The 24,505-nt window shown below is 43.4% G+C and overlaps 1 protein-coding gene across 1 annotated transcript in view; it reads right to left on the bottom strand.

Annotated features, from left to right (window-relative positions):
- The window catches only part of FBXO15 (F-box protein 15), a 256,162-nt gene that overhangs the window by 154,624 nt on the left and 77,033 nt on the right, over positions 1 to 24,505 (bottom strand). Inside the window, exons 3-5 of the mRNA XM_077492374.1 lie at positions 22,977 to 23,090; positions 13,485 to 13,589; positions 3,522 to 3,761 (exon numbers count right to left, since the gene is read on the bottom strand). Of these exons, the coding sequence (XP_077348500.1) occupies positions 3,522 to 3,761; positions 13,485 to 13,589; positions 22,977 to 23,090 (459 nt within the window). The remainder of the gene's footprint in view (positions 1 to 3,521; positions 3,762 to 13,484; positions 13,590 to 22,976; positions 23,091 to 24,505) is intronic.

The following is a 24,505-nucleotide window of genomic DNA, read 5'->3' as shown; positions in this document are numbered from 1 at the left end:
TTTTTTTCCAGGTAAAAAAAAAATGTCCATTTACTATTTTTTTTTTTTTTTTTTTTTTTTTTTTTAGGAGTCTGGAAAGCACTGCACCAGCAATCAGCAGATCGCTGATGCCATGCAGTTCTTCTGCAGACTGTCAGTTTGAGCTATCTGACCTTACATTATAACTTCACACTGACAGCAAGACTCAATGAACTACCACAGCGCTCAACAGCGACATGGTAGTTCACTGAAAACTACAAGCTGATAGCTGCAAAGGATGTCAGAATTTGTAGTTCATTCATACACAGAAAACTCACATGGCCCGCTGTTTTTAAAAATTTACACCAGGTATGGGGAATTGCTCCCCATTCTGCTATCATAAAGAGAGAAGGCATTGGGGAGTGGCTGCAGCAGTGGGAACGTGTTACGTGTTCCACCCACAAAATGGGTGGAACATGTAACATGTTCCCAAAGGTGAACTTTAAACCCTTGTTGGCAGATTTAAACAAAACTGCAATTAGATAGCAACGCATGAGGTGAGCTCTAGAGTGGACTTACAGTGAGAACACATGCAGGGAAAGATTTCATATTGAGGCGATTGGATTTGCATATACTTTCAAATGAAAAAAAATAATGAATTATTAGTGCCGGCAATACATATGACCTGCCACCCTGACACACGGGGACATCCCTATGGCTTTCCCGTAGCCTCAGAGGGGAAAGGGCCAACCGTTTACGTAACCGGGTGGCCTCGCCCCCTCTAATGCTACGGGGCGGCCATAGGGATGTCCCCGCGCGTCAGAGGGGGCGGGTCCCCCGGCGATGTCATTGTGTGGCTCCGCCCTCCGTTATAAAAGACCTGTCAAAGCGAAGACGCGTCATACGGCGTTTGCCTCCCATGGAGGCGGGTCGAGCGGCTTTTTTTCTTGCTCAGTCGGTCGGAGCCAGAGAAGAAGAAAAAGATGAATGCACTTCGTGGGACACTTATTTTTTAATTTTTTAGTAAAGGACTTGTCCCAAGCCATATCTTGTGTTTTTTTTTACCATTTTCACACTTTTATTATGAAATGGTAGGGGTACATTTGTACCCAATTACCATTTCACACAGGGGGGAGGCAGGGATCTGGGGGTCCCCCCTTGTTAAAGCCGGCTTCCAGATTCCGATAAGCCCCCCGCCTGCAGACCTCCACAACCACCGGGCAAGGGCTGTGGGGATGAGGTGTTTTGGGGGGTATCCCAATGCTCCCTCCTCATGTTGAGGGCATGTGGCCTGATACGGTTTAGGAGGGGGGTGCTCTCTCGTCCCCCCCCTCTTTTCCTGTGGCCTGCTAGGTTGCGTGCTTGCATAAGGGTCTGGTATGGATTTTTGGGGTGACCCCCACGCCTTTTATTTTTTTTGACACAGGGTTTCCCTTAAAATCCATACCAGACCTGAAGGGCCAGGTATGGAATTTGGGGGGACCCTCACGCAATTTTAAAAAGATTTTGGTTTGGGGTTCCCCTTAATATTCATACCAAACCCGAAGGGTCTGGTAATTGACTGTGGGGGAATCCCATGTTTTTTTCAATGACTTTTATGTGCATTTCCGGGACCGACAATTCATTATAGCCGCGAGTACTTTTAAATTACTTTTTTCCTTTAGAAATGTAATTTTGCTCTCGGGCTGTTCTAAACACGGGAAACATGTGCCACTTTACAGGCATACTATAGACACACCCCAGGTACGAAATTTAAAGCAATATTTCACTTTTATTGTTTCACTTTAAGCATTATTAAAATCACTGCTCCCCGAAAAAACTTCTGTTTTTAAAACTTTTTTTTGCATTGATATATGTCCCCTGGGGCAGAACCCAGGTCCCCAAACACTTTATGACAATACCATGCATATAAGCGTTTAAAATTAGCACTTTTGATTTGTCCCATAGACTTTTAAAAGGTGTTCTGTGGCTTGCGACTTTGCCGCGAACACCCCAAATTGCTTGCTATTCGGCTAAGAATCGAACACCCGATGTTCGAGTCGAGCTTATGTTCGACTCGAACACCGGGCTCATGCCAACTAGGGAGATGCCTACCCCCACCTCCAGCACAAAGCAGATACCTTGAGCTCTATGTTTCTCTGAACCTGTGAAGAGGGAGGGGGCGTCACTTTCCTCCCATTGGCTCTTAGATTAAATAGATCTCTGTGCTCTACACTCTGCAGAGTGTGTGTGTGTGTGTATGTGTGCCATCAGATCCCCGCCCCTTGCTTTCTGCTACTAAGAATAATCTTTTCATCTGTATGTTGTATAAGGTACAGGACAGACGGCTGCAGATAAACAAATACAATTTATGTAGGAGGATTTGTTTCAGCTCTGTGTATCATTTGAGGCTTGTCACTTCGCTGGGTATATGTAAAGGTATACAAACACGGTAATACACAAATTCTGTGCCGAAGGGGTAAAATGTATGTAAAGCTAAAACTTTGGTTGGTTTGACTTAATGTATTTTTTCTGTCCTGGATGTCAGGAAGCACTTTAAAGCCCCTCTCATACAGGCTTTCCGATTAAGTCCGCCTGATTTTTTTTAAGCTGACCTAATTGGAAGAGCCATTCATCCCTATGGACCTCCACATACGATCAAGTCTGCTAAAAAAAAAAAAAAAATGGACGGGGACTTCGTCATTTCATTTTGGGTGGAAAGAATTGGAGGTAGTCACGCATGTTCCCTCTGCAAAAACTGAGTAGACACAGATGTGCTCTGCTCCTGTCAGCAGGGGATCATCGCTGTTGATCAGAACGGAATCCACCTCATGTGAAAGGGGCCTAAGAAAAATGTCTGAAGGATCTTGTTTTTTGTACCTCAAAGTTTTGTGTAGCGAAAGGAATAAGGCCTTGTTTTTGTAAGATCCTCATATGGTTCTAAGTGTCACATACAGCAAATTTTCAACTGTTTATCAGTCAAAGCATTCTTAAAACGTTATACAAAATCTTGCCCCTTTTTACAAAATGTAGCAACATCTAGACACTTAGGGCACCCAAGTTTATATTTATAGATTGATGCATTCTTCCAAAGCAAACCCTTGCACACTGGTATTGGCTAGAATTCCAATATTTCACTTCAGCTTCAGTTTTTTTCCCTTACTCAGCTAATTTGACTCCAGTGCTGACAGAGGGGCAAGGGAGGGGCAAACAATCATGTCACTAGATGTTAGGACGCTGGTGGCTAGAAGGTTTTAATGATGAAATTAAAATGTGTGGCTTTGTGTAACTTAAAGGCAGGCTTTACCTACCCGCTGGTTAAATAATTTTGGGGCAAATTTATAGGCATTTGGCCCAGGCACCCCTGAAGAAACGTGAACCTGGCTAACCTGTTTGAAAAGATCCGATTTACAGTATGGCACACGGAAGACTGTAAAGGGAGATTCAAGTGATCAGGGCAGGACTTTGATGTTTTGAAAAAACAGGGGCTCAAAGTTAAATTATTATTACCAACTTGCCAAATGTCATTTTATCCCTGTGTAAAAGATGTCAGTGGAGTGTTCTTCAAAATCTTTTACACTTACTTTACGGCCTTTTCCATATTAGCTGGGGCACCAAATGCATTGTACTTTTTTGCACATTTCAAAATCTGATTCATTCTTTTCTCTGTTCCAGTTATTAATTCACTGATATAGGTCTTCTTCCAATATCCAGGCTCTTTGTCCGCAATTGTAGTGAAATTTAATCTTTTCCCAGCCGAATTTATAGATTTCCAACGCAGATTTTTTTTCATATGTAAACTGTAAATTTTATACCACAAAACACTGAAAAAACAAACAATTAAATTAGTTCACAACTGATTATTTTATGTACACACAAGTGTAGCGCTGTAATACATTCAGTGAATACCATAAAAAAAAAAAAAAATGTGCAAATGAATAAACCAAAACATCAAAAATGACAGTCCACTGTAATATATATGTAATATCTTGCAAATTGCAGCTTGAAAAAGCTCAGTACAACATTTTTTTTGTTCTACTGATCAAAAAGGGAGCCCATTGTTTACAATGTTTTTGTACACACAAGCGTGTAAACAAGCGCTGCATATTCTTAAGTAAAAAAATTGCTAGATAAATCTGTGTTCCCAGTCAGTATTTTTTGCCGATACATGCAAATGCAGGCAAATACACACATATGATGCCTTAGAAATCAATTATGCGCGTGAATGCGCATACATACACGTGAATACGCTCAAAACAAATGCCTGAAATTATGTCCAAAAAAGCAAATGCTCAAGTGCTGCACTTTTTAACTTATATATACACTTTGTGAGTTTTGGCATCACAGACTTTTAGTGCTGCCAGCTTTTTAATTTTTCAATCTTATTTCTATTTTTCCTAAGCTCAGTAAGTCTTTGAATATATAAGATTTATTTATTTTATGTAACTTAAAAAAAAAAAAAAAAAAAAAGACAGTATTAAGTAATGTACTATATGTTAAACAAATTTTACTGACCCATAAAACCACAGCAGAATAAAACTGTAATTTGTATTAAAAATAATGTATTTTAATACAATTAAAATATTTTATGCAGCTAAAATATAAACTCCAGTTGCTATAAGTGGTCCCACCACTCCTTTATCGGATGAAATATAACAAGCCATTTAAAGCCCTTTTCCAGACAAAACCTAACCCCTCTCCTGCTCTCCTCGAACGTATAAAAAATACCGCATTTGGCAACTAGATAGACCGAAATATCACAGGAATTTCTAAAAAAAATAAAAACATTTCTGTTTAGAATGATTTACCTTCAAACAGCAGCTGATATTGTCTATTAACATTCGGGGGGTTTCACCATTCACACAGAACAAATGTACATGCACTTTTACTTAGCATATGCCAATGCAACATCTTCATAAAGGTTTACTCTATGGCAGAGTACATAGGAATGGTCTTGAGCAGCTTAATGCCCTTCTTGGTAACCTTTGGTAACTTTTGGTCAGGTGAAATATGGAGGCTACCGTTTTAAACAGGAGCGAGCCTCATCTACCAAATACAGAAATGGCTTCTCTGAATTTTGGAGAGATAATGGCCGAAATGGCCTCTTCATGAAAAGACTATTCTCGATCAGAAAGAAAGCACTCTTCCCATTTTTAGACAGGATATGACAAAATAAATAAAAATTGGATCCTGTTCCCTTGAAGCATGTTACACAGCTCAGTGCTTCTGCTGTGTAATTTGGCCCCTTGCATCCCCTGAAATACCTGGCTGATCCTGCCTGGCTATACCCTCCCCTCTGTAAACGGACCACAGTATATCATGGCTGCTGAGCCCCGACACAGTGGATAGTTTACGTGCCTCTGTCATCCGCAGCCCTGCTCTCCTCTGTGCTCCTGTGTCCCCCCCCCCCACCCCCGCCTGTCAGCTCGTACCAGGGCCGCCCCCCCTACCCCCTTTCTGCTAGTATCATAATTTGAAGCTGTTGCTACAATCCACTGTTATTATAAATGCTGTACCGCACTATATGTGTTTTCTAAAAAGAATCCGCCGGTAAATACCTTATTTTTTAGCACCGAACGGCGGTCATGTGACCGGCCATCTCCTCCTTTCCTGGAGAGGAGAGACATGGCTGGTCACAGGAGCGCTGATTGGCACTGTAAAATGATGTATTGGCCGGTGGATTTTTTAGAAAACACATACAGTGGGGCACAGTATTTATTATAGCAGAGAGGATAGTATCAATATTTGGGTTAACAACCACTTTAAAGGAAGCCTTTTGTAGCCCCTAGGGTTTTTTTAAATGGTGGTTAACGTTTACATAAAATCCTCTATAGAGATGGAAACTTCCTCCCTGCTCAAACAGGAGGAATGGGAAGCAACTACCAGTATTGATGAGGAAGGAAAAGCATAAGGAAAATAAATGCCTTCACTGTCCATTACTCACTAGTCTGTGAAAGCACACAGCCCTGGTTTTTAAGGTGGAACGTGTGACGCTGTTGTTTGAGAAGAGTATATTTCAGGGAATGGGTCACACTTGCACAGATCATCACTGCCCTGGACCTATATAGCACCCTGTGATTAACTCCTTGCACGTGCTAAGGAGGAGCACCTAAAGTAGGAAAAAAAAAAAAAAAAAAAAAAAAAAAAAAAAAAAAAAAGCAGGATCCAGTGTCTTCCATCATTCTGGTGGGGTCTAGGTACTCAAGCCAAGCTGATACAAAAAAATAGGATTTTTTGTACTCATCGTAAAATCCTTTTCTCTGTAATTCACCGACTGACACAGTTTCTTCTCTTTAGACCATTGGGTTGTTATGCCACCTTCAGACTAGGCATTACATGTTAACATGTGATAATAAAACTAGAACTTTCTAGTTCCACCCAAGGTAACAACCCCTCAGTATGCTACCGCAGCCTCAGTACGTCAACAAGCAGTATAACGTAAAGAAAAATATGAGGGGCGGGTGCTGTGTCAGTCGGTGAATTACAGAGAAAAGGATTTTACAGTGAGTACAAAAAATCCTATTTTCTCTTATATTCGCCAACTGACACAGCTTCTTCTCTTTAGACCATTGGGACATCCCCAAGCAGTGCCAAAACGAGGGGTGGGAAGGGAAAACAGCATAAAACTTCATACACCATGGCATGTGGGAGCTAGTACAAACTTTACCCACCAAAAAAACAAACTACAGTGTGTGGAAAAACCACTGCAAAAAAAAAAAAAAATAAAAAAAAAAAATAAAAAAAAAACAGGGTGCTCCTTAACAGAGAAGCACTACACTCAAACCACACCAAAAACTGCGGCAATGAATGCAACAGTGCATTAACTTAAAGGTACTGCATTTTTACCCCAAAAAAACGGGAAAAAAAGGAAAAAATTGCATATGCAATTGCAACCTGAAAAACTTTGCAGCCAAAACAGGCATCACCCGATGCACTCACATCTACCTTGTAGAACTTGGTAAACATGTGGACAGACGACCAGGTCGCCACTTTACACACTTGAGCGACAGGCACTTGATGTCGGAAGGTCCAAAATGTTCCGATTGCCCCCGTGGAGCGGGCCGTGACCGGAAAGGGGGCACCTGCCTGTTCAAGGCGTAGGCTTGTACTACAATCTGTCTGTTCCACCTGGAAATGGTGGCCGACGAGACCGCCATGCCTTTCTGTGGACCAGTTACCGAAACAAACAGTGAGTCTGACTTCCGGAAGGGAACCGTGGCAGACAAATACACCTTCTGAGCCCGAAACCACATCCAGTGCATGAAAGGCCACCTCTTTAGGATGTGTCGGCTTAGGACAAAGATGGTAACACAATGTCCTCATTGATGTGAAACGCAGATACTACCTTCGGAGGGAAAGACGGTTGTGGACGCAACACCACCTTATCCTTGTGAATAACCAGATAGGGCGACTTGCAGGACAAGGCCGCCAGTTCCAAAACCCTCCTGGCCGATGTAATGGCCACTAGAAAGACCACTTTCTGGGAAAAAGTCAACAGGGGAAACTCTCTGATATTTTCAAATGGCAGTTTCTGAAGCGCCGATAATACCAGGTTCAGATCCCACGGGGGTAACGGTGGACGCACCCCTTGAGCAATAGTACTATAGAGCGAGACACCAGGGGTCACTGAAAAAGGACAGCCAAAGCTGATATTTGTCCTTTAATGGTGCTTAACGCCAATTTCTGGTCCACCCCTTGCTGAAGAAACAGCAGGATCCTGGATATAGAAAAGGATCACGGATCCCATCCTTTGTCCTCACACATGGAGATGCAGGCCTTCCAGGTACGAAGATATATCTTCCGAGAAGAAGACTTCCATGCTCTCATAGTTGGGATCCCCGAGTCCAACAGACCCTGTTTCCTCAATAGCCATGCCATTAAAGCCAGCGATGGTAAAGCAGAATGGAGAATCGGACCTTGAGACAGAAGGCCCCCTCGCAACGGCAGTCGCCAGGGAGCGTCTGCCACCAGGCGCACTAGGTCTACGTACCAAGGACGCTGAGGCCAATCTGGGGCAACCAGTATTACTGGGATCCCCTCGGCTTCCACTCTGCCAAGCAGACAGGGTAACAGTTTCATGGGAGTAAAGGTGTAGGTCAGCTGGTATTGATCCCACGGAGCCACCAGCGAGTCTGACGCGTCTGCCCACTGATCTCATCCTAGACACGAATCTCGGCACCTTCCGATTGAGACGGGAGGCCAGAAGATCCACATCTGGTGTGCCCCACCACAGGCACAGTAGCCTGAACACCTCCGGATGAAACGCCTATTCTCCTGGGTCCAGCATCCAACGACTTAGATAGTCCGCCTGCCAGTTCTCCACACTCGGGATGTAAATGATCGACAGGGCCGGTACATGTCGCTCTGCCCACCAAAGTATTTAAGAGACCTCCCGTGCGGCGGCCGAGCTTCTTGTTCCTCCTTGGTGATTGACATATGCTACATCAGTGGCATTGTCTGACCGGATCCTGATCGGATGCCCTTGCAGTCTCATCGACCAAGTGGAGAGGCATAGCCTGATCGCTCTCAGTTCGAGTAGAATGATCAGCAACTTGGATTCCTCCACCGACCAGAGGCCCTGAGTCAACTGAACTCCCATCACTCCACCCCAGCCGAATAGGCTGGCATCCGTTGCGATTACCATCCATTTCAGAGGTAGGAACGTCTTCCCAGACTGAAGCACCGGGGATCTCAGCCACCAGATCAGAGAACCCCTGACTAACTGGCTCACCTGGATCTCTCGATCCAGGAACAACGGAGATCTGTCCCACTTTGTCAAGATCTCCTTCTGTAGGACTCTGGTGTGGAACTGGGCATATGGTACTGCCCCAAGAGGTGACCACGAGTCTCAGGACTCGCATGCATAAGCGCAGCAACGACCACTTGCGGTTCATCAGCAGTTTTACCGCGGCTCTGAGAGTCTGCAGCTTGTCTGAAGGGAGAAACACTCTCGCTTCCCTGGAGTCCAGCAGCATGCCTAGGTACTCCAAACGCTGAGTCGGTACCATCACCGATTTTTTTAGGTTCAACAGCCACCCAAATTCTTGCAGGGTCTGCATGGTGATCGCCACATCCTCTTCTAACTCTGAGGTGGAAGAAGCTCTCAGGAGGAGATTGTCTAGGTAACCTACAATCGCGATCCCACATTGCTGTAGCAACACCAACACAGGAGCCAATACCTTGGTAAAGACTCTGGGCGGATACTAAACCAAAAGGGAGAGCCACAAACTGGTAGTGGGCTTCCCCGACTGCAATCGCAGAAGCTTTTGATGCCGGAGGCATATGGGTATGTGCAGGTACGCATCCTGGATGTCCAAGGACGCCAGGGAGTCCCCTTGATGGAGTGCAGCGACTACTGAGCAAACTGATTCCATTTTGAACCTCTGAACTTTCACAAAGTGATTGAGGGCTTTTAGATGCAAGATTGGACATACCCGTTTCCTTCTTGGGAACTACAAACAGGTTTGAGTAGAACCCTTGCAAAAATTCAGATTCTGGAACAGGTACAATCACCCCACAATTGAGCAGGTCCCCTACTGCTCCTAAGAGGGCCTCCCGGCGAGCCGGCAGAACGGGTATGCTGGAGGGGAAGAATCTGTTTTGCGGCCAAGAGAGGAACTCTATCTTGTAGCCAGAGGAAATCAGATCACGGACCCATTGGTCGGACAGTCGAGAGGACCACCGGGCTGCAAACTCCCAAAGGCAACCCCACCCGAATCATGCGGTAGCACTTTTGTTCGCAGGCTTGTTAAGCTTGCGGTTCCAGGGACGTTTCTGCCCTTCCATGGTCGTCCTGTCGGGCTGGGGACGTTTAGCCAAAGTTCCGGGCGGACCAAGAGGGCCCTTGCCTACGGCATGGCTCCTTAGCCTTCCTGGCCTGTGGGAGTAGAGTACTCTTACTACCTGTGGCATTCTTAATAATGTCATCCAAAGAGCCGGTTGCCAAGGAAGGGAGATCAGGCAGGGCTTTTTTGGATGCCTGGTCAGCAGACCAGCATTTCAACCAAATCAGGCACTTCAGCACCACTGCTGACACTGAATCCCTGGATAACAGGGGGAGGGTATCCAGGGCCGCGTCACAAACGTACTTAAGGCCATGCACTAGTTGGCCTGCTAGCTCCACGCAGACAGGAGAAGCCTGCTGTTCTCCCATTCATGATGCAACAGTTTTGCCCACTCAGTTAGTGTCTGCGACACAAGTGCGGGTGCCAGTACTGGTCGCATGGTTGACCCCACAACTGTAAACAAGGAACGAGCCACTGCCTCGGCCTTCCTGTCCGTGGGATCCTTAAATGCAGGAGCCCCCTCTACCGGGATCATGGTTACTTTGTTTAACCTGGATACCGGGGGTCCATGACCGGAGGAGCCGACCACTTTTTGAGAAGGCTCTCCTCAAAAGGGGCAATGCACTGCCATGTATTTGGGGACCGAAAGGTCCATTGCGGTCGACCCCATTCTCTGTAAAAGGACTTGTCAAAATAAGTCAGATACTGGAACACCTTAGGTGAATGGCTGGCTTACGGGACCCAAAAGGGACCGCTACATCATCAGAGGAATCTGCTGGCTCCTGAATCTTCAGGGTATCACACACAGCTGTGATAAGTGCTCCAACAAGCGATTTGTCGCACACGGACCCGGACTTACTGCTGCTGGCTGAGGGGCTCTTTCCCGCAGGACTCACCACCCTGAAGGGTTCTGCGCTATGCAGCAGGTAGTGCCTGTAGTCTCTGTTGGCTCCCAGGTGCAGAGGGATCCGCTCTGTGTCAGTGGAAGCTGCTGCTAATGACGCTGAAACCACTCTGCAAAGTCACAGGGAAAATGGCTGCCGAAGCACAGGAGAGCATGCTTTCCCTTGCCCACACCTAAGATAGCTGCTGATGCTGAAACCATGAGGGACAGAGCTGAACAAATGGCGGCGATCAGCGCTGCAAGGGACACAAACACAGCCTCACAGGCACCTCCAGGGACATGAGAAACAGGACTCGCACACACTGCTCAGCAGCCACATGCAGCATCCCCCACAGGGAGGGGGGAAGGGAAGATAGGGACAGGGAGAGAAGAGAGGGAGGTGAGGGACCTCCGAATCGACCTCCCAGGGAATGCTCAGCCCCACCGAGGCAGGGAGAGCTGTACTTACAAGTCCTGAAGAGCTGGGAGACAATCCACTACAGACCCACTCTCTGATCAGTACAGGGTGGCTGCTGGCCTCGGCACACTGTGACACAGACATCAGTAGCCCGGTCATATGTGCACCCCGGAGCATAAAAGCTCACTGACCACCTCTGGAGGTTTCGTCGTGGCCAATCGAGAGCGAAGCTCTGGTCTGCACATGCTCGGTGACAAGGCTGGGGAGACTACAAGGATAAGGGTATCCAGCCTGTCACCCAGCCGGCTGTTGATAGCAGATCACAGGATCTATTATCTTGCGCAGAAAGCCAAGCTTCTGCAGAAAAAAAAAAAGACGGACCGATGGGCCCGTCAGGGTTCCTAGGTCCTTCTCCTTCACTATGCAAAATAAAAACTGAGGCTGCAGTAGCATGCTGAGGGGTTGTTACCCAAGGGACCGCCCCTTGGGCGGAACTAGAAAGTTCTAGTTTTATTATCAAATGTTAACATATAATGCCTAGTCTTCTCCTGAAGGTGGCATAACAACTCAATGGTCTAAAGAGAAGACTATCAGTCTGTGAATATAAGAGAAATGTTTTTTTTTTAATTTGTAAAAGGGGAAAAAAAGAAAAGAAGGAAGAGCATCCATGACCTAAGGACATTAGTAAAAAAAAAAAACAAGTTAATTTGTCAATGGGAGAAGTTATATGGGGTTCCTTATAGTTCTGTTTGCCAGGGTTCAGTATTCTGAAATTAGCAACATACAACCAAATATGCTTGTGTCCTGTATTGTATGATCCAGAAAGGGGGATTTTGTTAGGGTTTTTTTTTTTAAATGTCTGAAATTAGTTAGAGTGGGGTGGGGAACCAACTAGAGACATTTTTAGCTTATGCAATAACAGACTGCAAAGAGCAATGATATGTTGACATATACAGTAACCTTCAGCATCCAGTCAGATTCTAAAGGCAATTTAAAATAAAAAAAGAGGGTAAACTTACCTGCTCTGTGCAATGATATTGCACAGTGCAGCCCCTTACCTACTCTTCTGGAGTCCTGAGACGCTTTCCACACCTTATTCCTCCAGGCGCTCTAAAGCTGGGCTGTGGGTCTATAGACACACACAGTACAGGCTGGCCACACCCTCTGTTCCCTCCTCACAGGATTTGACTGACAGCAGCAGTCTCCTACTGATCTTAGTGTATCATGTTAATCCAGGAAGAGAGAAGAGTGGTTCTGTAGCTGGGGACAGCGTTGGATAGTGAAAAGAGACAGGTAAGTGTTTAGGGGTGGGGAGAGACAAGTAGTTAATAGGTTTTTACCTTAATGCATTCTCGGCATTAAATTAAAAAACCTTCAAGTTTGGAACCACTTTAAACTATGATTGGTTTAGGTAGTCAGAATAAAAACACCACATTGTTGGTCGCTATAGGTTATTGCGCTTTCCACAGTGTTATCTGTCTTTTTCAAGAAAACTGAAACCAAGAAAAGCCTTTTTACAGACTGTAAGACCCACCTGACTATTATGACTCCAACTGTTGCCCTAATTAACATATACAAAGCAATGATCACACAAATAACCACACTTCAATTCCCAGTCATAGCTTTCCATCTTTCCTCTAGATTGTAGTTGTGTTATACCCCTGTATTTTTCTTTTCCATCTTTCAAAACAACAAAAAACACAAACATTTGCTTCTTTTATTACTTTTACAATAATTATTTTTATTGCATCCTTTAAAACTGCTGCATTCACTATCTCAAATAAATACTTTTAGAGCCAAACTTTTATCTCCAACAGTATTTAAAAAATAAAAGCAGCTTCAAATAGTATATTAACTCCAACTTGGTCTCTCACAGAATCACCCAGCACTGCTCCTCTTCCAAGATGTCAAGTGTCTTTCATCCCACTCCCTGTGAGCTCAATGCATCAAGGCTCTGCCCCTACCCTGGACAAACAAGGGAAAGCCTGCAGAGAGTGGCGTCAGATCATTATGTAGCGTCACTCTTTGAAGCACTTAGGATCCATCCACTGTTGAAGGCAGAAGAGAGAGAAGAGGACCCATAATGTCATCAGACCCAGGCAAAGACACCAGTAGGCCTTCAACATAATGTCAGATTACTAGTCTATCTTTGACATAAGTCCCTTTGAAGGTGTTGTTTAGATCCCTAAAGTTCTGGTAGGCCTTCTGTTTCCATCCGGAAATCTCCCATTAATCTGAGACATAGGTATTCAAAAGATTTTATGAATGACATGAATATCTTCGTAACTGTAAATAATTTAGGTCCATTTCCTACTAGATATTATCTAGTCTACTGCATAATATTACTTGTAAGTCTAGAAGAAGTTATTGTTCATTAAAACACTTTTCACAAAAATAAACTTTTCCGATATACTGTATATAAATGCACACGAAGCACAAGATGTCTTAAAATTATACTTACTTGTCATTGGAAAGTTCGTAGAATTGCTTACTGACACAGCCAGCAGACATCAGAGATATAGGATCTAAATATGAGAACATTTTAAGGAGAATTGCAACAGGAATCCTTCAGGAGACAGAAAATAAAATATCACATTAGTTGTTAAAGATTATTGATTGAACAGGTTTGCTTACACCTGAAACAAAAACAATTGAGTACTCTCTGTGATCCTTGTTTTGATTTGCACGAACATCCACATTTTTGGGACAAGCTTTCAGGGTGAACCTCCTTCTTTAAAGCAGAACTTCACCCTTCCTAACAAATGACCTCCTTTCCAACCTACCCCCTATGCTGCAGTTATTGGGAGGGGGGGGGGGTCTCCTTTTTGTTTATGTAACTTTTTGTCAGCATCCATTTCTTCCCTACCCCTCCTCTATCATTCATCATGGTGAATGAGGCCAGCGTCCCTGGTGCCTCTCGAGATATATGACATAGATCTCCCAGGAGGCAACAGGAGGATCCATTCACCAAAGCAGGAGGGGCGGGCCTAGCGGCCCATCATCAGGAGGTGTGCCTGTGCATCCCAATGACATCCCAGAAGAAGATGGCGGCGTGGGACCCAAGTGCTGGCTACAGAGAAGGTGATCTCGGATCAGGGCTGTTTTTTTTTATTTTTATAAACAACACTTTAATATCACTTTAAACTTGGATAGTTAGTGATATGAGGCAGGAAGAGGGCCATGGACTGAGGAGGGAGGAAGACTCACGTAGGTGAAATAGGTCATAAAAAACTGTTGGAAAGTGAATTAGCCCAGTGTCTTTCGTGTCAAATATTTATTTTTGTCCCTTTCCTGAGTATCTCTAGCATTTACACTAAACAAGTGGTAAGTTATAGCTACAGGTACTCAGGATATATTGTTAGCGCTCTAATTGTCAAACAGATTCTTTATAGTGTGTCATTGTGAGCCTTCTTTACTTATTATAACTGACTATAATGTACTATTGTGTTGCCCGGAGTATTTAGTCAGCATGAATTCAGATCAGTGATTTAATTCTGGTTATATAAAAAGGATGTAGGGAAAGAGATCAATATGAGTCATTAACTGCTTCCAGACCGCCCACCGCATGTATACTACGGCAGGGCAGCCCGGCTGCGCGAAATCATGTACCTGTACACGATTTCATGTAGAAGGTCCGGGGCGCGCCCACCTATCATAGTGCAACTCACTCCCGCTGTGATTGGACACAGTGGGTTCGGCGGCTGAGTTGCCCGCCAGCCACCCGCAATCATTCAGAGGAAAGGCAGAGCGGCAGGCTGCTTACGTAAACAAGGCATACCGCCGCTCTGTGAGGGAGGAAATGGATTAGATCTTGTGTTTCTGCTAAGCAGAAACAGGGATCTTCGTTTTCCTCCAGTCACTGCATTCCCCCCACAGTTAGAAAGCACTTCCTAGGAGCACACTCCTAGGGTTACTTTGATTGCCCCTGATGTTAACCCCCTCCCTGCCAGTGTAATTTATATAGTGACAGTGCATTTTTTTAGCACTGATCACTGTATCGGTGTCACTGGTCCCCAAAAAGTGTCACTTAGTGTCAGATTTGTCTGCCACGATGTCGCAGTCCCTCTAAAAACCACTAATCCCCACCATTACTAGTAAAAACAATTTTAAAAAAATGTAAAAATCGCCTAAATTTATGAAGAAATATTTTTTATTTAATTTTTTTAAATTTATTGAATGTGTTTTATAGTAGAAAGTAAAAAAATATTGTTTTTTTTTTTTCAAAATTTACAGTCTTTTTTGTTTATAGCGCAAATAATAGAAAACCGCAGAGGTGATCAAATACTACCAAAAGAAAGCTCTATTTGGGGGGGGGGAGGACATCAATTTTATTTGGGTACAGCGAACCACGGCTGCGCAATTGTCAGTTAAAGCAACAGAGTGCTGTATCGCAAAAAATGGCCTGGTCAGGTAGGGAGTAACGCCTTCCGGAGCTGAAGTGGTTAAGGATCATGAGGAGAAAGTAAATGAGTAAGAGAGACAGACATGAAAGCATATATAATATAGAGTAATTTCACCAATATATACAATAAGTTCAGAGAATAAAGTAGTGTTTTCAACACTTTAAATGGCAGATGAGAATTTGAAGCCGGCCAGACACTCAGCTAATTTCAGCCGGTTCCTCATGAACCAGCCAAAATTAGTTTCGTGGGTTGTCTTGCCCGCACCCTTCTGCCCAACCTGTGTGCATGGCTAGTTTTTCTGTCACTTTAACATAGCTTGCTTGGACCAAGCTGACCTCGTTGATTGGTTCTCACAGTGGTCACATGAAAAGCCTGTTCCACTGGCTCCTGTTTAGAAGTCTTGACTGAGAGCCATCGATGACAACTCGAATAGTGTGCTGGGAGACCGCTGTGAGCACGCTCACATATGTGCAGCAGCTGGCCATTCAAGCCCACCTTTCTTGCTGCCACATATATGCTCCATGTGGTTAGCAAGAGGTTAAGATAATGGATTATTGGGAACATGTACAGACCCCAGAAGCACCCCAAGTGTATTAAAGAATGAAAAGAAACACTAACATAATGGCTAAACACACAAAAATGATTATAAAAGGGTATTTTTCAGGACCAATTTAAGATCTTTGGGTTGTGGTAAGGCAAGTTTTAATTTGTGTTACAGCAATGCACTTACTACAGTAAGTGGTGCCAACATTTTTAAAAGCACCCCAATGCACAGACATGTGTGGTTCCACATACCACAATAACCACCTATCTCTAATCAGACTCATCCCATTGGGCTACCCTGTCTTGGCCTGGTAACCCCCATTTTTTCTGCAGAACTGGCTCTCCCAGTGTCGTTTACCACATAGACATTGTTACAGCCACCAGTCCTTCTGTCACAACACCAACATGTATATTTGGAACAGGGATGCGGCAATTTTAACCTCACAGATCTTCTAACCTTTCACCACCCCCATAGGAAAAACTTCCCATTCCTACCTGTACCTTTGACCCTGTCACAGAGTAAAACTGTGTGAAATCTCTCCACTGGGGACAGGGACAACAATAAAAAAAAAAGAGCATCACACACTACCCCTATATCCCAAGACATTGAAAATTTTTGGCTACAGTTGAGCTGTTCTATTCAAGAAAGGCTTTAGGCAATACATTTTCAAACTACAAGTCATATTCTGTTAAAGCAAGCCATAGCTTTGGTTTGAAAAGCACATCACAGAAATGCCAAGCAGTGCATTCATTTGTGAACCATATAAAACTATTTGCCCAATTTATGTGAAATATAATATTCAATTCACTCCTTGGCTCTCTTGCTTAAAACAGGTATTATGACACAGTGGATCCTTATAGGACCAACCATGCCAGACACTGAAATCCTAGAACGCCTGGGGAAAATACCCAAAATACTTAAAAATTGAGAGAAGAAAAATTTAAAGCGGTTGTATTAGGATATTTTTTTATATTTTATTTTACAAAAGGTTTTATTAAGATTCAGTCCAACAGATTAAATCCACAATGAGATGGTTACATTGAATATGAAACATACAAAAAAATCAAATGCCATGAAACAAACAGATATATTTTTTTAAATAATAAACATGTTATACACACCTGCACTGCACAATGTATTGCAAAGAAAGGTTCCTTACCTACACTTCTGGAGTTCCTCACGGGCAGTCTCTGCTCCTCCTCTCCTGCATGAGTCCCCCTAGCCTCTGCTATGCTATTAGTAAATAAACTCCTCTGTGGGTGATTTGCTCCATAGTGAAAGTATATATAAATTTTGGTTGTCCTCTGTTGACTGGGTGATCGCCTCAATAAAATGTTAGAGAATATCTGAATGGAAGAATTCTGAGTACTAGTTTTTGGCCTATATTGTTCTTACGGCCAATTGGGAACCTTTACCTGTCTTTCTTAGTGTGATTGACTGTAGTTCTATGTTGTCCCCACCAGATGGCGATATATATATAATCTAAAGTGAAATTGAGATTATGATTGGCTGATAGGCCTTATTTAAAGACGGTGATTACAATAGCACAATGTCCAGATGAAGTGCTTGTTTGATGCATGAAACATGTAGACATAGGGGTGCTATAGACGCTGGCAGCCCCCCTTTTGCTACTGAGTGGGCCCACACCGTTGACAGCAATGTGATTCCTTGCATTGGAATACCGATATTAAAATACTGGTACAGATCTAATAGAGAGTGCCCTCTGCTGGCTGAATAACAGTGGAATGATCTGCACAGTGAACCGGATGCAATTAGATCCATGCGGTCAAGTGATCACTCTGCTGGATGCAAGAGATTTACCCCAATTACAGCCCATCCCTGCCTGCTGGACTTGTCTTTATCTGATGTGTGGAAGACGCCTTCTGATTAATCTTACAATGAAAGGAAGGGTAAGAACCCTGTGAGGACTGGTCTAGTTCCCTTACATTAGTCTCCACATCTGTTCACTCTTTATAGACTTATGGCTGTGCAGTGTGCAATGAGAAGCGGCATTGGGGTCCATATGATCAACACTGATCCCTGCAGTTTGTAGCACCAATTAAACCCTGCTTGTTTGGGTGCACTCTGTGTTTGAATATTTGGAGATCTTTATGCTTAACTATATATGGATGAACTTGCAACGGACTGTCATTCATCACCACTATGATTCTACTGTCCTAGTAAAGCAGCTGTATTGAGCAATAGCTCCCCATTTGTCCATACTGACATTTTCATATGAGATCAATCAAGCCCTAGTTAGGGCATACAGTATATCTATACAAGTGATTTGGGACATTCTTAAGCTATTTTTCTACACACAGAGGACACTGCTCTACATTACCTAGTAAGAGGCTTGCAACGATATAAGGCAGTTTAAGCTTGGGGACACAGAGGTGGGCTTGTCTGATCAGTGTCTATTTTTAATGATACAATGTTGTTCTTTCTACCGTCTGTTATGTTTTATTATTGTCAGTAGATATTGCGGAGGAATGGGTCCCACCTCTGTGGCCTTGTGCCGCATATGTGGGATACTCTTAATCATTTTGCATTTTTCAATAAAGTTAACTGTATAATTGATCATATTATGTTGTAGCTTCTCCCTTTGATTGCATTCCTGGGACTGCTGTGATCTCATTCCTTTCTTTTATACATACAGTTTTTTGCTACTTGGGAGGTAGCCAGTCATATTGAGGAATCATTTGATCTTTTATTTTGGACATAGCACACAAGTGGATTCAAATATGGTTCCATAGACACACAAAGCATGACTAGGCCCCCCCACTCCCTTCCCACAGGATTTGACTGACAGTAGCAGCCAAGGGCTCCCCCTACTGCTTCAGTCTCCTGTGAGAAGAGGAAGAGAGACCAGCACTGTTGCAGAGGAGATGCAGCCAGGCACAGCCCTAAATCAAGAGAGGACTCTGGTAGGCGTTTGGGGGTGTGGTACAACAAGTGGTTTTAGGGGAGCTTTACCTCTGTTTAAGCGTTACTTTTCGGCTGCTAGCAGGGCGCTTTTAACCTGTGTTGCGGCACAGCGCTCCCAAACCGCTCCAAAGATGCTGCTTGCAGGACTTTTTTTCCCGTCCCGTAAGCGAACCGCCCCAGCGTGAAGGCATGAAAGGCAGTTTTCTTGCACTTTACAGGTGTCATTTTTAGCGTTAAAACACCTGAAAACTGTCTCGGTGTTAAAGTAGCCTAAAGTAGCTAATGCATTACATGGTAGAAAACAAAAAAAAAAGCTTTTAAACGTTAGAATCACTTTATGGTAATTATTTTGAAAATCAGATTATAGCTTTTCTTTCTAACCAGTATTACACATCCACATTCTTACTTTTTTCTTCTTTTTTTACATGGAGAGCATAGTGGAGAGGTAAGGTCAAGGTTTCATTCCCCACATGGGACTCTATTAGCACATTCTATCACATTTTTTTCCAGAAAATACCGTATAGGTGAAAACCTATAAGATACTGAGAAAAATGTAGGAGCCAGTATCCAATTTTAGGAAGTAAAGTAAATTTGTGGCAACATTTACTACTCTACTGATAGTGAGGAAAACAAAGCGTGAAGTATTTATTGGAGTTGAAACAGGATTCATTTATTCAGGGACTGGAAGGTTATACTGCCAGATACAGGTAAATATGAAGGCAAAAAAAAGAAGCCAGACAAGGATAACTACTACCACTCACAGCATGCTCCAGGTTTATAGAAAACCAGTACTATGAGTAGATCACAAAAACTAAGGGTAGGATCGGTTTTCAGTTTATGGTAGTTACAAAAATCCTATTTTCTATCTTACTTAATAAGGGATACATGGATTCACTTTCTCAGAGACAATTCGGATGTCCAAATTAGTCTAACAGGGGGGTGGGCAAAAATAACAAAAAAACTCTAACAGGCTCAAAAAACAAACAGAACTGGAGGCAGCCTGCAAAAGCTGCCTGAAGGACCTTATGCCTGAAGCTGCCGTTATATGAGGCCTTAACATCTACCTTGTAAAACTTTGAGAATAACGTGAACAGAAGACCAGGCAGTAGCCTTGCAAATCTGGGAAACCTTAACCTGATGCCAAAAATCCACGAGGTAATCAGACCTTGTACTATGAGCATTAATAGGGAAGGGTGAAATTGGTCCTTGAACTAGGAGAGCCAAATCGATTTGGAAAAGCAGATGGGCAGCGTGACAAGGTCAGAGTACCACGTAAACCTGGGCCAGTTCAGAATTATAAGGTTCACTGGAATGCCTTTTGCCTCAGTCCTGCAGGGTATATAAATATAGAGTTTTAGCAGACAAAAGATACAGATTAGGGTGTACTCTTCCCACAGTATCACTAAAGCATCTACTGCTTCCTCCAGAGGACCGCTGAACCTGAAAGCCAGGTGATCTCCATTCAGCATACCCCACTTACGATACAGGTCCTGAAAAACAATTGTCTACACCTGAAATGTGAAGGTGGAGTTATGCCCAGGCTAGAATCCTTTCTACATCTCTTGACTCAGCAAGACGTCTGGTTCTCCCTCGATGATTGATATATGACACTGCAGTGGCATTGTCCAACTAGATCCTAATCAGATGACACCCTAAACCTGAGGTCCAGATTAATAATTAGGAGATGAGAATCCCCTGGTGACTAAAGTCTCCTGCACAGACATGGGGTTTAGAACTCCTTCTCAGCCCTTCAACCACATATCTGTTAGGATCTTCCAAGACAGTAAAAAGTAGAATCTCCCCAACTCCAGGCCAGAGAAAACCTGTCCTTCGGTGTCAGGCAAGTCATTTTGTCTAGAAACCGAACCGAGTTGTCCCTAGAGAACAGAATGTGTTGTAGGGGTTTTAAGTGGCACTGCCTTGAAGGAAGCTACCATCAAGCTCAGAACTCTCATGAAGAATTGCAGAGCTGAAAAGTTGCTGGACTGTAGAGTTCAAGTCTGGGAGAGGAGAGTAAGAAGTTACACAAACCAATTTTCAGGCAAAGAGTTCTGTGCATATTCACAGAAAGGAGACTCATTCAGGAAATAAAACTGATGGGGTCAACTAACGTGTTATGCAGTAGTTCAGGGCTGAAGACATAACGCTCTACAAAGGGTCAGTAAGGAATGTAGCTGGATTCTTTGACATAAGTTTAGTCCATTCCCCCAAGTTTTTGACGGATGCACTTTGGCAGGATGCAAAGCAGAGCAAGCTAGCAAAAACAGTCATTTGGAAAGGAGGGTTCTAAATGTTTGTCAGTTAAACACTGATGCATCCTCAACAAATATAGTTAAGATTTTGCTATGGTGAGATTTCACTGGATCCACAGCAGGAATGGCCCACTTCTTGATAAGTGCCTTCTCAAATGGGTATTGGTCTGTAAAATGTTTGGGAGTGAATAGTTTACCAGGTGTAATAGTGAATATTTAGTGTACTGGAAAAGTTTTGATAGACTTGGGGTCTCAAGAATCCCCAACTAATACTTTCACCTGTAGAAGGTACAGAGTGTTGTTCTATATTTAGGGTGTCACACACCTCAGTAATAAGAACCAATATGATATATTTCAGTCTGGGAGCGATGGCAACTGCCCACAGCTCATATGGAACAAACTCATTCATGAAGGATTTGTGAGATTCTTTGGCAGACAAGGCTCTGCAGCAGAAGACCCAAAGGCCACTACTGCTGCAGTTATGTGAGACAATTATTCTGAAGGGGAAGGTATAGAAGTACACTTACAGCTTCTGCAATTATAGTTGCAATTTGGCCCATAAAATCTAAAATAGCTGCAGAGAATGCCACCCTGGATAAGGCAGATGAAGGGGTCACACCTGAGCGTGCTAAAAAATAAATAAAAAACTCTGAAGAGTGTGTGGACTCAAGAGGCAAGGATCCCAACTGTTTGTGTCGGGTCCCTGAAGAACAACACTGTAGAACACCCCAATATGATTAGTGGATAGTGAGCTCAATGCAGTGGAACTGCTCTTCTTAAGTTTGGGATCCAGCATCTTGCACTGCTTAACATGGAAACTTAAATGAGTACACCAGAGAAAACCACGGGTAGTCATAAAACACCTATTAAAAACAGGAGAGGTTTAAACGGCTGAAGGCGACTAGATCACAGTAGGTGGCACGGACTAGCTGAGGTAAAACAACTTTTCTCTTGCAAACAGGAGCAATGGCAAGAAGATACTACCTCACACTAAAAAGCTAGACACAGAGTAAAGAGTCCAAAACCCTAGCTAGTGAAGCAGCACCTACATTCCAACTGTGTTAAACCTTTTTATGGAAATTAATGCAAAAGGGAGCTAATAATTGCACTCAAAAGGTATCAATAAATGTAGCAGTTCCCAAAGCTTGGATGCTGAGTCTTCTCAGATTAGGTCACACCAGAGAGCACTGTACACAAAGGTCTAGAAAGTACCAGACAGAGCCCAGTGCCTGAAAGTCAAATTCCAGGCAGGCACAGCAGTCTTTGGTCTAGTGAGGTCTGGGTATAGCCTACAAAGGCTATTTGCATAAGGATCTCCGCTCAGCAGAATGTAGATGAAGTCTTGATTGAAGAAAAAACTACTTAGAAAAAGAGAAAAATGGCTAGTTAAACATCATAAGTGGAGAAAAGATGTCCACAAAAAACTGAACCATGCTGAGAGTAAGCAGGCTTATATTTTGTTGGCTGCTGTTTATCTGCTGGCAAGTGTACAAATCCCCAGTAGGAAAAAAGTATGACACCACTGCCTCTGAATACCTGAATCCTGTATAAAATGTATAAAAGAACAAGAGAAAAAGAAACAAAAGAAAGAAAAATTAGGCACCAGCTGCAAAATCATGGTTACTAGGATTTCTCCAGCTGCCAACCTAGTGTGTATAGGTAGATCTCTATATTTTGACAGGGGCATAAGACTTTAAAGCTCTTTCAGAGCAGACATTGATGTTTAAAAAATAAATGCTAAAAAATACAGTACATCAACCCCACAGTGTTTCAATAATGGCATACCACAGAGACCATTATCTTCTTTACCTGCTCGTAGTGCTACTTACTTCTCAATGTATGAAGTATGATTGCTGCATAATTTTGTAAATATTTTTAAATTCTTCCCATATCTGTTTCTAACAGAATTTACTTTTGTTGAATCTCCTTTTAAAGCAATATTGCTGCAAAATAAAAAGCAATAGATTGGTTGAAAAAAAAAAAAAACACACACAAACACACATTAGCTTATTTATAACAGCAATTTCATAAAAAAAAAAAAAGTATGGAGACCACAAACCGTAACTAAAATTTACTACCGTATATACTCGAGTATAGGCCGACCCGAATATAAGCCGAGGCCCCCAATTTACCCCCAAAAAAACTGGCAAACTTATTGACTCGTGTATAAGCCGAGGGTAAGACATGCCTGTCCATCCCTGTGTGTGTGTCCGTCCATCCCTGTGTGTCCGTCCATCCCTGTGTGTCCGTCCATCCCTGTGTGTCCGTCCATCCATCCCTGTGTGTGTGTGTCTCCATCCATCCATCCATCCCTGTGTGTGTGTGTGTGTGTGTGTGTGTGTGTGTGTGTGTGTGTGTGTGTGTGTGTGTGTGTGTGTGTGTGTGTGTGTGTCCAGCCTACCTGTGTCCTGAGCCTTTGTCCCGAGCCTCCGTCCCGTGCCGAGCCTCCTTGCCTCCGTGCCTCGCCGCCGTGCCTCGCCGCCATGCCTTGCCTCCGGTCCCGTCCCGTCCCGTCCCGTGCCGTGCCGTCCTGTGCCTTGCCTCCGTCCCGTGCCCTCTTCGTTCGTCGGCGGCCATTGTAAAATTCAAAAGCTGCGCCGCCGCCTTCGCCTGTGATAGGCGGAACACTGAATTTCCCAGCAGCCTGTGTTCCGCCTATCACAGACGTCGTATCATCCTCGTCCGTAGTACGAGGATGATACGAAGTCCGTGATAGGCGGAACACAGGCTGCTGGGAAATTCAGTGTTCCGCCTATCACAGGCGAAGGGGGAGCCGGAGGCGCGGCTTTTGAATCAGAATGGCCGCTGTCTGTCTGCTCGACACGCTGATCGAGCGGGCAGACAGCGATGACTCGAGTATAAGCCGAGGGGGGCACTTTCAGCCTCAAAAAAGAGGCTGAAAATCTCGGCTTATACTCGAGTATATACGGTATATACGGCAAAATATCAAATGAAAACAGTAAAGTATATGGCAATTTTTATACCTGCAATAATATGATGGAAATTATACAGATTCTAAGATGTTTGTATGGCAACTGCTTTCTATGGTTACTTTCCAAATCCCAACATCACTGATGCCATTCCATTTAGCCCCTTGCAATAACTAAAAATATCTAGAAAATATCTTTTTATGTCTCATTTACATTTCTTTCATTTGAGATACACCACATCATTACCTAAAAATAGCAAGACAAATAACAGAATGATCAGTATAAGCAACACAATATTGTTTTCATTTTGAGCATTTCCTGCTTTCTTTAATAATCGAATCATAGCAACAGGTCACATTTTCGTAACTGAATTTTCAGTATGTCAAACCAAATAAAATATATGGAAATTAATAATCATTTTAACAAAA

The sequence above is a fragment of the Lithobates pipiens genome, unplaced genomic scaffold, assembly GCF_037356315.1.
Source record: "Lithobates pipiens isolate NorthernLeopardFrog02 unplaced genomic scaffold, aLitPip1_a1.2 Scaffold_19, whole genome shotgun sequence".
Lineage (NCBI taxonomy): Eukaryota > Metazoa > Chordata > Amphibia > Anura > Ranidae > Lithobates > Lithobates pipiens.
Note: the sequence above shows the minus strand (reverse complement) of the source record. Positions and strands in the feature narration are given on the sequence as shown.